This window comes from Lolium rigidum, chromosome 6 (genome assembly GCF_022539505.1).
Source record: "Lolium rigidum isolate FL_2022 chromosome 6, APGP_CSIRO_Lrig_0.1, whole genome shotgun sequence".
Lineage (NCBI taxonomy): Eukaryota > Viridiplantae > Streptophyta > Magnoliopsida > Poales > Poaceae > Lolium > Lolium rigidum.
This window is the reverse complement of record NC_061513.1, coordinates 215,041,687-215,055,500: the sequence shown is the minus strand read 5'-3', so window position 1 is coordinate 215,055,500 and position 13,814 is coordinate 215,041,687. Positions and strand designations below refer to the sequence as shown.

At 45.0% G+C, this 13,814-nt stretch overlaps 3 protein-coding genes across 4 annotated transcripts; 1 reads left to right on the top strand and 2 right to left on the bottom strand.

The window, feature by feature from the left end:
* The first annotated feature begins 281 nt into the window (after positions 1-281).
* LOC124662063 lies at positions 282-1,916 on the top strand. The gene is made up of 3 exons (XM_047199949.1): positions 282-638; positions 883-1,094; positions 1,184-1,916. The coding sequence occupies exons 1-3, from the start codon at positions 353-355 to the stop codon at positions 1,790-1,792; spliced, it is 1,107 nt and encodes a 368-aa protein (XP_047055905.1). The 5' UTR covers positions 282-352; the 3' UTR covers positions 1,793-1,916.
* Positions 1,917-2,577: 661 nt separating this feature from the next.
* On the bottom strand, positions 2,578-5,503 carry LOC124663744. Its single transcript, XM_047201414.1, has 4 exons — positions 5,277-5,503; positions 4,001-4,094; positions 3,828-3,932; positions 2,578-3,144 (listed from the first exon to the last, which is right to left on the bottom strand). The coding sequence occupies exons 1-4, from the start codon at positions 5,501-5,503 to the stop codon at positions 2,815-2,817; spliced, it is 756 nt and encodes a 251-aa protein (XP_047057370.1). The 3' UTR covers positions 2,578-2,814.
* Positions 5,504-8,350: 2,847 nt separating this feature from the next.
* On the bottom strand, positions 8,351-11,112 carry LOC124661487 (RNA-binding protein P-like). Of its 2 annotated transcripts, none has more exons than XM_047199347.1 (2): positions 9,577-11,112; positions 8,351-8,551 (listed from the first exon to the last, which is right to left on the bottom strand). In XM_047199347.1, the coding sequence occupies exon 1, from the start codon at positions 11,020-11,022 to the stop codon at positions 9,577-9,579; it is 1,446 nt and encodes a 481-aa protein (XP_047055303.1). In that variant the 5' UTR covers positions 11,023-11,112; the 3' UTR covers positions 8,351-8,551. The 2 variants fall into 2 exon arrangements, with proteins under 2 accessions (XP_047055303.1, XP_047055302.1); XM_047199346.1 differs by having other exon boundaries at positions 8,351-8,580; positions 9,577-11,111.
* Between the last annotated feature and the right edge of the window lie 2,702 nt (positions 11,113-13,814).

The following is a 13,814-nucleotide window of genomic DNA, read 5'->3' as shown; positions in this document are numbered from 1 at the left end:
TCCGCTCCGATCCGAATCCGTTACAAAAATATGGTAAAGGATATGGTAATAGCACTATCCGATCCGATCCGATCCGTTTACATCCCTAGTAATAATGTATGCTCTCTCTTTCATGTTGTTTTTACTCCTGTGTGAATGCTACATGTATGGGCCGAGCCCATCAACGAAGGGGGCGTGGCGACTCCATGAGAGAGTGCACCGCTACATATATGTGACGGGCTGGGCACCTATAGTCGTGACCCCCATATAAGCAGCCTGCCGAACGGCCTTGACTTCGTATATCGCCAAGACACAATCCTCGAATAGAAGTGGCTTTGGTTTGCGGCGTGGGCGGCGGGGAGATCCTCTGCAGATGGAGATGGTACGGGAGACCAAAGTGGGAAGGGGTGATGAATCCGCGAAGCGCCGCCGTAAGGAGGGCGGTTCCTCTGGTAGGATCGACGAGGAATCAGCCACGACGGAGCAGATCTTGGAGGTGGAGGAGGAGAATATCTCGGAAGACGAACCAGGCAATTGGGCCGATATAGATCGGGAGGTGTCCATGGGGAAGGTGCTGACCGAGGATGAGGAGATGGACAAGTACCGTCGAGGCTTGGAATATATATTGGGTGGCGAGTTCGGTTGCTTCGAACAAGAGAGTGAGTAATCTGACTTAAATCGCTTAATTACTTTCAACCGGCCGGCTTAGTTTTTTACCTATATACTATTCGCAAGCAATCATGGAGATTCTAACAACACATCTGTCATCCTTGTACTTTAAATAACGAAGAATGGTTTCTGGTTCATTTTCCTTGTAACGAAAAAAATTCTTCTGTTTCTGGGCTCAATTTTGGTTGCACACAAGACCAATCTATCTAACGCGCACTTTGCTTGCTTATGCAGCGACAGTGAGTTCCATGCTCACTACACACAAAGCCATCCAAAATGCTTCTACCGCAACTGCCTTGCAACTCTACTCCATCAAAGTCGAGGAGACAAAACTCGTGTGGCCACTGCACGTCTACGGCATGGTTGCTGCCCGAGACCCTGTGGATCGCAATCGCAATATTCTCTTCAATCGCAAGAGGGATAACTGCCAAATCCTTACTGAAGAGGTATGCATTTCCTCCTTGATTTCGTTTTCCCTGCATAGGTTGGGTTTTTTTTTATAAATTGTTACTTACACCAAGATGCTTGGTTGCAGGATCCATACTTGTTGCTGACTGGCCCGTCTCGTGCAATTGTGTTCCTTGACCCGGTTGATTTTGAAATTGATCTTAAAGTGAAGGGTGGGGTCGAAGATAAAGAAAGATTGATCCATCAAGTCTACACTTTCAATGGCACTACTGGTGCTGATGGTCCACGCTGCTCCAACGAAAATTGCACAATACACTTGCACTTTAAGGTGCTTGATGAAACGGTTCAGGCCACTATCATTGGTGCCCAAATTATCCGTGGGTCATGGCCGAGCGGCTACGCAGGGCAAATTGCTTGCTCCAACGCCTCCTCTCATGATGAAGTTGTGTTGCTTGATTTTCCAGCTGGAAGTAATCCACCAGTGGCTCGAGATGGCACGCTGGAGCTTTCTAGGCGTGTAGTTTCAGTAGATGTGCATAAAGACATGGTAGTTTGTGTAAAGGCCTACCCTGTATGTGGTGGCTTGAAACAAACCATTGTATCCGGGGATGTCATGTTCACACCCCAACAATGCGGCATAACTGAGGGTATATGTGACCTTGGTGGCAACTGTCAGGTCGAGTTCAAAATGGCTTGGTCTCTCCTTGTTGTGGCCAACTGGCTACTCCCGTCATGAGAGAAATATCCTTAGCTCTAATGAAATCAGAGGTGCCATACTATGTTCCGTGGTGCTCAGGACGTGCACTATATCTACTGTAATACCCTTGCCGGCTGGAAGATGTGTAGCTATATGTATAGTCTTTCCCTTCCCGCAGTCTATTAACAAGTCCAGTTATCATGTGTATCTGTTATAAGCTGTGTTATATGAGATTGTCTTAACTTGTAAGTCATGTATCTTGTAAACTAGTACTCGTTAAATTGTGTGATGTGAGATGCCCCAGCTATTTCTGTACCGATGTCATGTATGCAAAAATATCATCTATTTATGTATCTGGTAGCCAATACTCCAATATGCTGCAATGTATTCTCTGTTTAGGAGAATGAAATCCTGGATGGTGACAATGTTACCAGTAAAGTTGCATCCCAAGCAGACCTGCCATATGTCCAAAATCATTCGCTTCTGGAAAAATGCAGCCTAGATATGGCCATGCCAGTGAGTCAGCTTGTTTCACCTGATTTACTGTTGATGATCTCACAAGGCGAAGATGGTGGGAACGGAAGCTTTGTATGGAGGTAGGCTGCGTTTGCATAGTGCCAGCTTGACTCGGCAGGTTCGCAGTGCAGTGGGCACGAGAGCAAGACCTTCTATTACCCATGTTCAGTTCGGTTGAGCTTGAGCAGGAGGCACCGTTTGCCCTCGTCCAGATATGAATCGCGGAACTCATAAATTGCACCCGCTCAAGGCAAAATTCAAAATTCAAATTTCAAATAACAACATCACCATTAAGTAAGACCAACTCGGAATATCTTCGTATCATCTCCTCCAAATAAAATAAGAAAGCTAGCATTGTTTGTTGTCACTAGAATCATGCCATCCAATTTCATTTCCCCCCAGCTAAGAATGTGAGTTAACCTACAGTAGAATTTGATGCAACTTCTACCAGGCACTGTTGGGCTAAATTCTCCAACCACTACACTTCGCAGCAAACTCTGTTTAAAACCCTTCTATGGCCTAATACTTCAGCATATATCACTCCTCTACTTTATCGAAAGGGTATCAGGGAATGCTTCCTCGACTTCACCCAAGCTGCTGCCAACCGTCTCAGCCTCGAGGGCATCGATCTCGTACCGAACTTCCTCCATATGCTCGTTTATGCTGGTCACCGCCTCTTGAATGCCCTGTATGGCCTCCTTGAGAGCGGCATCGTACTCCGCATCCGCCTCTGCGTCCTCTGTACCGGAAGCCTCGGTTATCTCCTTCAGGTTCGCACACACATGCTGGGCCATGCTGCTTGACCTGCAATGATCGTGATTTACCAGGCGTTCCGAAGGACGGCCAGCTTTCTTCAGTACCTGAATCCTCGCTGTCTGATCCAACCAGAGACATAATGAACAAACTGACAACTCACTACGGAAAATGTTACTTTACAAAGTGCAGCAAAACTGTACACGAGATGATGAGAACAGAAAAAAAAATGCATTTGTCACAAAACTTGATACCAGAAAGTAGTATAATTTAAATCCAGGTAATGCCGATAGAAAAGAATCTGCCCAAGCGCCCACATTAGTAAAGCGGGCTATAAGTACTCAGTGTTAAAACATTTTAGAGGTACAATACCATGAGGTTGCAGTGGTTATCATACAGGAATATACCATACTATTGCAGCTGATACTAGCATGCACAAACAATAGAAAAGAATCTGTTAAAGCGTGGAAGCGCCCACATCAGTAAAGAGGCTAAGTACTCAGTGTTACAACATTTTGGGGGTCGAAAAGTATGAGATTGGAGTGGTTACCATACAGGAATATATAATGCTATTGCAGCTGATACTAACATGCACAAACGAACAAATCCAAGTGTAACTTTAACAACTAAATGTACCTCCATATAAACTTCAGCATGTCATAACAAAATAATAATCGTAATGAAATATAGAACACATATTTGGTATACTGGTGTTTTTATAAAGTTTTCCAATCGAAAAAATAATAATCATAACATCGAACCATTTGGGGTCCATACAGCAGTACAAGAGTCAAAGATAGCTTACCAGCTGCAATTTATCTCTCTCATGTGCCTGTACATCCTTCAGTAAGTTGGCAAGATCGCCACGGCACAAATGTGGCTTTGAGAGCAGGGACACCATTTCAAGAATCTGTAGGAAACAATATTAGGCGTCTCATTTTTTAAGACAAATAATTTTATGAGTCAGGCACAGTTAACCTCTGTTGAGCAATCATTGAATTCTGCTGTAACATTGCCACATAGTTGTTGGTAAGCAATTTCACCTCCAGTAGCCATGTATTCAGAAAAACCCCTGCACAACTTTCATAATGAGTAACCAAAGCTCATGATATTAAATAGTGAGGTATTTTCATGCTTCACACTTCACACAGAATATCACCATTCAAGTATCAAAAGCTAACCATGCACAAATGGCACAACCGCAGTTCCTAAGCATACACAGCTATACAGCAGTATAATGCAAAATAATTAGAATTACTAATTGTCCAGCATATGCCAGTAACAGTTTATAGACTAGTCATCGGTATTCATGAGTCTGCATTTGCAGAAAGAACTCAAGTACCAATATTAAGATATCGCTATTGGCACATATGGAGATTCTATTTACTGCCATCTTGTTTTATTACAAATAGAGATATATTGTCATTCATACTGTAAAAGAGAGCAACCGATGTGACCTTGAAAAGAAAATGAAGAACTATCTCAAATTCTCCAACACTTAACCAAAATTCACCTATTGTCTTTCTTCATACTGCAATTCTTTGCTTAAATCAAGCATATAACTTGATCCATGAGAATTTTGAAGTAGTAAGTGTTTCCCTCAACCCTCAAAATAAATAAGCTTGCAAATGCTTGGAAATATGGCAACTGAAACAATGTAATCTTGCAAAAAAAAAAGTCATCGTTGTCAATACAATTGTAACTATTACAAACAAACAATCTTTTATTTCCAAATAGTATAATTCAGCACTATATTTGGGCTATGGATCGGAACTAAGCTGAATTGGGAACACAAATAAGAGATATCAGCAAGCCACTCTAACTAGATATCAAACAACCATTCTAATTACAACATGAAAAGGGAAAAACGGCAATCAGAATGGGAACTATGTTCCGATCATGAGATTCCCCTGAAGTAACATCACACCATGCAAACTCAACTATAGTGGATTAGTGGCAACTAATTTTGAGGGCTGACTGAAGAACAACTCGGAAATAAACCGTAGGTTTTTCCACATGTTGCAGATCTGGACGGTGATTTTGGACATTACTGAAACCCATGTTCTTGGTGGTCGTTAATTTACCGTACTGCTAAGAAACTAAGGGGGTGAATACGATCTGCTCAAGGGAAATCGCGAAGATCGTATCTGGGTATTCATCCAGGTTAAGCCTCGCGTAAAATCGGGTCGGGGGGAATTTCTGCTGACTTTACTCCTAGGGTTTAGGGGGAGGGAGGGTGGGGCACCGGCGATACCTTCGGAGCTTGGAGTAGGCCACGGCGCGGCGCTGCTGCACGGCGAGGAATCCGCGGAGCAGACCGGCCACCCCGGCGGCGTTCTCCCCTGCGCTGCTGGTCTCCACCTCCATGGCGTCCCCGGCGGTCGATTTCAGGTGGACTTCCGCCATGTGGGCGCCGTTTCTTTTCTTTTGGCCTCCGGTCCGCTGTGGTTCCGTCCCGAGTGAGTCTACTGACACAAACATGTGAACTTTTCACCTTTGATCTCTGTTGTGCTACCTCCGTTTTTTTTCGAGGTTTCAACATTTCAAGTAAATACCCTTGTAAGCATTATGATGTTTATAAATTCCTTCATTTGCATTATGTTTATCATTTTTTTTTTGGAGAAGGCTCGAAACGGAAACCACAAGTGCAGCTCGAGCTATACGTTGCTCTTTCTTGAAAAAAATTAAAACAATATTTTTTTAGTTTCAAAGAAAAACTGAAATTAAACCTACATGTAGACAATATTGTGATCTACAAAGTGGAAAATTTCAACACGAAATACCGTGCAAAAATGAGAAGTTCTTACATCTATAGTAGCGAATAGTGTAAGACTTCAAAAGCTTAAAATATGTCAGATTTTGTCATTTTTGTGGAGCCCGAAAATAATGTATCACGAGTTTAAATTTTACATATCGGTAGACCACGTCATTGTCTACATCTAGATATTTCTCAGATTTTGTAAACAAAAATTGAGTTGCATGTAGCTTGGGCTACAAAAATCCACTCCAAGGACAAAAGCCATATATTAACCAAGTTGGATCCTTACAAGAATAACCATCAAAGAAATAGTGTTTTCAACACAAGCCCAACGTGAGTTCATTGCCTTCTCCGACCTGCAAAACCGATAGTGCGCCTTAAGCCTAGCTCAATGAAGGAATTGTAACTGAGACTGATGAGTCATCGGCTTCGCCAAGAAACGTCAGCGGTGACAATTGGGAGCACGGATGGTCAACCTAGAAAAAAAAAAAGGCGAAGTCGAACTAGGAGACCCAACCCAGTCGACGACTGAAAGTGCCACCGCGAGAACTTACTGATGAAACCACTAGTGCCACTGTCGAACTAATTTGGAAGTGTCATGGTTGAGGATGCCCTTCACCGCCCAAAAACCACCCCCACTCCTTCAATCTAACGGTTGGGATCTGAAAACCCAGAATAAGCACAGCTGTTAAAGAGATAGAGCCGGGGTGTGTTTCCTAATGTGTCGTCGTCGCCTCTCAGAAGAATGACACATAGACCCAACTACCCAAAAAAAACTGACGAAGTAGACCAAGAAAGCCCGCGAATATACCATTCTTCTGCACCTCTAGGCATTGAAATAGTCCACCGGAGGCAAGGGGGGCTAATAGAATCATACAATGAGGGTGACGAATGTTTCTCGGCTAGGGTGTTTTAGAGAGGAAAAATTATCATTGGCAGTTCATTTAGATGCTGATGACACTTGTAAATTCCTCTTGAGAAATTTATTTTAAAAAATGATGCAATTTTTTGTTGGAAACTAATAGGCAGAATTATACCTTAAAGATCCCATCGATATTGGAAACAATGGTCTCAAGCAACTAGACGGCTTATATTTTGTAGTATGTCATTTGGGATTTCGTATTCGAGTAAACTGCATTTTGTGGCCACGAGAATACACCCTAGAAGGTGTATCAATTACATAGAACAAAAGCCAAGATGGTCGATACACACCTAGATTGTAATTTGTGTTGTTTTTTGTGAGGTCTTGCAAGATTTCCTTAACATTGTATATTCACTTCCTCCGGAAATCTAATTCCACTCCCAAGAGGATATGCTTCAAAAACACAGCATCAACACAGAAACTTGATGGTATTAGTACACTCGCTCTGATTATACGAGACCCAAGGTGGCAGACTGCTGCTCCACTCCCACCGTGTCACATGATATCAACAGAGAATGTTTTTCGAGTTGATCTCAAGTCAAGGTTGGGTGCAGTTATACGAGACCCAAGTTGGCAGACTGCTGCTCCACTCCCACTCGAGTAGCTGACCGTGTCACATGATATCAACAGAAAATGTTTTTCGAGTTGATCTTAAGTCAAGGTTGGGTGCAGTTATAAACTGCCGCTTCCTGCACCATTTGACATTTCGAAGAAAAACTGATGCATGCTACCAGGACTCCACACGGCGCTGTATTCATAGAGAGCCCAGCACTATTCAGCAGCGTGCAACATTTGCACATACTTATGAGAACCAAAGCAAAAGAAATTGAACAGATTACAGATATAATACTCTCATAGGTTCCTCCACTGCAGCTAGTTCTATTATACTGAGAAGAGGAAGGCAATGAATAAGGACCAGTGAGGAAGGACAGGCACCACTCAGTCAGCTGTACCTCTTCTTCCTCCTATTCCTTGTGCTGCCTCATGCTTTCCTCCCTCATCCTCCTCGCCACGCTCAGCAGCTTCTCCTTGTCGCAATGTAACTATTACATATATGGGAGGCCAGGAGAGGTGGTAAAGAGATACTGAGTGAGACGCAACAGCGAAACCCAGGCCAGCCCTGCTACATTCTTCCCTCCCTAGTCGTCTGTGTTGAAGTATGCTGCTGCTTCATCCCTTCCAACAGCACTACCACCTTCATGAATGCTGCTATTTATCCCTTCCAAGAGGGATACCACCTCCATGACAACTTTCCTCCTACTCATCCTTTACCAACTAGCTTGTCCAAGTAAAAGATTAGTCAACATCACAGACAAAGTCACTAAGACTTCTGTTTAGTACTCCTATTAACTATATGACCTCACACCAACACAACAAAAAATATTTTGGCCAGAGCACAAATTTGGGAATACAATAGCCTCTTTTCTAAACTTCGAACACCGATATTTTCCAATGACTGCTAGAGATTTTCCTTCTGCTCAGAACAAATTCACATGACACAGAAAAGGAGACGTGTGACAGGAAAATCAGGATAGTAACAAAAATGACCTTTTTAAGCAGAACACAAATTTGGTTTCCAGAAGGAAAAATAATGAAATGGAAGTATCACATAAAACATAGAAATGTAGTAAAAAAATCCACGGTGCTCTAAATCCACAGGAAGTCTTTTACAATAAGGTCACAAACTTTGAAAATTTAGATAGTTGTACAAAGCTTTGTTCAATTTTGAAAACATATGATTGAAGAAATCAAAGTTCCTTTAAAAACTTTGACGCTAGAGTAATTGAGTTGCCAGAAGCAGCCTAAAACAGCATGTTTATAAGTGCGACGCAGGAACACGTAGAATCATCTGGCCACAGTAAAATAGTTATAAGCATCCTGTCAAATAGCAATATGGGTAAAGATAAGTGAAATTGTTCTCCGAAAATACATTAGTTGTATATAGAAAAGCAAAAGAAAACTAGCTGTTAAATATATGCATAACTTGCACTTTGGGGTTTGAAGTATTTAAAACAAATACAATAACTTTTTTTAAACGGAAGCATTAATATGTTATACTCCACGTAAAACATTAAAAGCACAAGTGATACGATAAAAATGATAAGGCTCGCCAAAAGTTCTTTGGCTGCAATCTGAAAATGTTTCAAACCTACCAAGCAAACTACAATAACACAACCTAGAGTCTTTTAACAAATTCACAGAGATTGAAAGAGAAAGAAAACAGATATAAATCATCCCTGAACTAAAAGAGAGCTCATATAATCAAAACTTTCACCTATAGCCGCAAGTATATCTGCATTTACCTACTACTCTCTCCCACAATAAGATGTTATTACAACCAATATACGAGTTAATAGGTTATAATAACATCTTCTACTATGGGAAAGAGGGATTAAAATTCAAGACTAACTTTATTTTTCAAATCACAACCTTGATCAATCTTAGCATGGCTAGCTCTAAATGCAGCAAACATGATAAAGTTACAGGAGGACAGTCGCTAAACTAAAAAGCAATTTATCAAGAAGTACTGCTTCCTTAATACTTAACAGCTGGCTTATCGTTTCAAACAGCTCATAGAAGACTCTAACTGTATTTTGTAGTTCAGGTTACCTTATTATACCATAGTAAAATAACAAATTAGATGGATGGATTCAGGCACATCCTAGATCTCATAAAGAATGCACAACACTAGAATTCAAAACTACCATAATATGGTTTAAATGAAGTGAAAACAGACAGAAGAAGAGCACTGCAAGACTAATATCTGGGTAAACGTAAAGCTAACTTCTTCACGGATAAAGAAAAACATGGAAACAGATATTAGAACTAGATGTAGCTTCTACAGTTAGGGCACATCCACCAATCAAAGCTTACCTAATGACCCATGTAATTTCTTCCTGGGCCTCCCGTTGGACCACCATACCCACCACCACCTCCATAGCCGCCCATATAGCCACCTGGCATACCAGGCACACCGCCGCCACCAAGAGTTCCAGAAGACCCTGAATTTGGCACTCCTGAAGCATTTGGACCAACTCCAAGGATATTGTTCAGACCCAACCCTCCCCCTTGGTTGGCCAGGAAAGCTGTCAAGGCCTGCCCCAACACGGGATTCATTCCTGGACCTCCTGGTACACCCCCAGGCAGTGAAGCCAAGCTCGCTGGAGATGACATCCCATAACCGGCACCGAGGCTACCAGCCATAGAATGGCTACTGGCACCATAACCAGCAGCACCCTTCCTCCCACTCGTACTGGCAGCACCATATCCTCCACCTTTGCTGGGTTTCGGTCCATCGATTGCCTTCTGGCAGTGCAGCATAACGCCCTCAAACGACTTATGCGGCTCCTGCAGCGCCTTCTTGGCGCCATCAAGGGTCTTGTAGACAAACAGAGCAAACCCCTTGGGCTTCCCGGTTGCCTTGTCAAGCCCAAGCGGACCCTCCTCAATCTCACCATACTTTGAAAAGAACTGCATCAGTTTCTGTGGGTCGATTTCTGCGCCAACATTGCTGACAAAGATCTTCCGCTGCGTGTACTCAGACACTGGTGGCAGTATCAACGCTGGTGGAGCAGGAGCTGGAGACGTAGCGAGCATAGGGTTGTTGGCCGCACCGCCAGACGGGACAGGGCCCACAGAGGCGAGCTGGCAGGAGGTGGTGCGGTTGCCGATCTTCTTCTGGGGCTCGAGCAGGGCCGCGCGGGCGCCGGCACGGCGGCGGAAGAGGATGAAGCCGTAGCCCTTGCACTTGCCCGTGTTACGGTCGGAGACGAGCTTGAGGTCCTCGATCTCGCCGTAGGGGCCGAACGCCTCCTTGAGGGTGTCGACGGTGGTGTCCCAGCCGAGGCCGTGGACGAAGATCTTCCGCTGGGCCGGATCCGCGTCGGCCGCGGCGCGGACGGCCGCGAGCACGTCGCCGTGGCCGACGGCGGCGTCGCGGAGAAGCTCGACGAGCTGCTCCTTTGGGAACGCCTCCAGCAGCGCCTGGATCGAGGCGGGGTCGCTCTCGCCCTCGTCCTCCACCTCCTCCGCCTGCTGCTGCTGCTCCTCCTCGTCCACCTCCTCTTCCACCTCCACCTCCTCCCACTCGTCCTCCTCGCCGCCCAGCTCCTGGGGCGGCTTCTCCTCCGTGGCCGCGGCGGCGGATCCGCTTTTCTGGGCCACGGTTTGGGAGGACGGGGCGTAGAATTCGGCTAGGGTTTCGGCCTGAGGGGTGGGAGCCGCCGGCTCGGCGATCTTAGCAGCAGCAGCCGTGGCCTTAGCGGCGGCGGCCTTGGCAGCGGCAGTGGATTTGGACTCGAGCTTCCGCTTCTTGCCCATGGCGACGGCGAGGTGGGGGAGATCGGCGGCGAAAGCGAGCTAGGGTTTCGACGATTTGGGAAAAGGGGGATATGATATGGCTGGGCGATAAAAGGCGAGGGTTCGTATCGTATATCGCCACGCGCTCGGGTGGCTGCCTAGACGCCGCCTGATGGGTTAAACCGTTAAAGCAGTTGTTGCCTTCTGGCAGAAAATTTGTTAAAAAGAACCCATGGCCTATACGATTATTATTTTTCGAATATGTGTATATTTCACCTGTTCTAGAGAAAAAGTGTATATTTCACCCCCTCTAAAGAAAGATGTATATTTCACCCCCAAATATTTCATGATTGAAGCAGGCCAGCTACCTTTTTTTTAACTGGAGGCTTGATGCCCTTCTTTGAATTAATAAAGTCGTATGGTTGAAAGATGCAAGAATGTTGTAAGAACGTAAACAATTCAATCAAACAAAGATAAATAAGAAACACAATTTGAGTCAACGATGTTCTCCTTGCATGAACGCCAACATAGAAGCAACAACAACAACAACAACAGATAGGCTATGGCATGGAGGGCAGCACTATGTGTTCACCCTTCTGTGTTAGTGAAGCAACATCTTCACCCTCCATCGCCGAAGAGAGTCCCTACCCTCTCGCCCTGGATCACAAGGCGTCGTACCAATGCAAGGTGGAGGTGTTCACCCTAGAACAAGGAGAGATGCATTCCAACACACCACCAAGACAGACCACCACGTCTCAACACGGACACAGGTGCCACAGATAACTTCAACGGGGACACCCAGGAGAAGGAAACGTTTGGGAGAAGATGTAGAACTCGAAGACGCGGAGAAGCTCAGCGTAGCAGTAGATCCTCGTTGTCACCTTCATCACCAGGTCGCGTGAGCTTGCCTGGAGCCTTTCTTAACCGGCAGCGAGGGGAAGGGAGTAGGAGGAGGGTGCGGGGAGAGGGGGAACCCTAGTCGCTCTCGAGTCGCCCTCGAGAGGACGACGCGATGGCCGAACCGACACGAGGGATTAGGCAATGATGGGGCGATTAGAAAGCCAGCTACCTCACCCACAAGGTGCAGGGCACATATGGTGTCGCCGTGCTGGGTGATACGTCTCCAACGTATCTATAATTTCTTATGTTCCATGCTAGTTTTATGCCAATAGCTACATGTTTTATATGCACTTTATAACATATTATGGCATTTATTGGACTAACCTATTAACAAGATGCCACGAGTGTCGGTTCTGTTTATTATGTCCGTTTATTGCGTAAAAGGCCCAAAAACCAAAGTGCTCGGAAAAATTCAGAAAAAATACAGAAATTCTATTTCGCCAGAAGACCCACGGAGCCAGAAGGGCCAGGCCAGAGGAGGCCCACGGCCTCCTCCCCATCCACTGGCGCGGCTAGGAGGGGGGCGGCGCCGCCCTATGGGGTGGTCCCCTCGGGCACCCCCTCGCGCCGCCCTTTTCGCCTATATTAAGCTCCTGCCCTGAAAACCCTAAAGGGATGGACGATTTCTCCAGAAGAGTTCCGTAGCTCCGCCGCCACCAAAAACCCTAATTCGGGGGATAGAAGTCTCTGTTTCGGCATCCTGACGGGACTGGGAATTTCCCCCGGAGCCATCTCCATCGACTCCATCGCCATCTTCATCGCTGTTGCTGTCTCCCATGATGAGGAGGGAATAGTTCTGCCCCGAGGCTGAGGGCTCTACCGGTAGCTATGTGGTTCATCTCTCTCTCCCTTGGTGTGATCTTTATGTGATCATGAGCTTTGTAATCTAGTTGAATATGTAGATGTTACTCTTGTCTATTATGCACTCTAGAGGTTACTTTAATATGAACTTCGGAGTCACTCTTCACGGTGTGATGGTGACAGTGTGTGCATCGTGTGTGATTCCTTTATGACATTGTGGAGCTTGTTTACTCCGGCTTGAGGTGTGCTTTTGCAGCCCTACACAATGAATGTTGTTTGTTATCCAACAAGAGAGTGTTTGAGAGTAGCATTTATTTATTCAATTATGTGATCATTGTTGAGAGTGTCCACTAGTGAAAGTATGATCCCTGGGCCTTATTTCTAAGCATTGAAACACCGTTTCCAACAAGTTTTGCTACATGTTTGCTTGCTGCCATTTTATTTCAGATTGCAATTACTACTTATAATCATCCATATTACTTGTATTTCACTATCTCTTCGCCGAACTAGTGCACCTATACATCTGACAAGTGTATTAGGTGTGTTGGGGACACAAGAGACTTCCGTATCTTAATTGCAGGGTTGCTTGAGAGGGATATCTTTGACCTCTACCTCCCTGAGTTCGATAAACCTTGGGTGATTCACTTAAGGGAAACTTGCTGCTGTTCTACGAACCTCTGCTTTTGGAGGCCCAACACTGTCTACAGAAATAGAAGCGTGCGTAGACATCACTGGGGCCCACGCCCCGCGCGCGCAACCATTGCCATGGTACGAAGTCTCCGGCAAGACCATGAACAACAACCGCAACAGGCTCGTCTCATCTCTCATGCGACACTATGATCCTTCTTTCATCGTGCTTGCGCTTGCAGCGGACTGCAAGGGGCGATGGTGTCGGCGTGGTTTGCCAAGCGAGTTTAGTTATGTGTGTGTTGCAACTAGCTACCACCAGTTGATCGATTCCATCGTGGGTTGGCTTTGTAAATGATTTTTTTTGCGATTCAACAACTTTATTGATCAATCACATGGGTTACAATCCTTCAAGAGGATACCTTCTAAAAATTGTGGAACAAAATTTATTCACACACACCTTCTCCTAGCAGCACTAGCTCTAC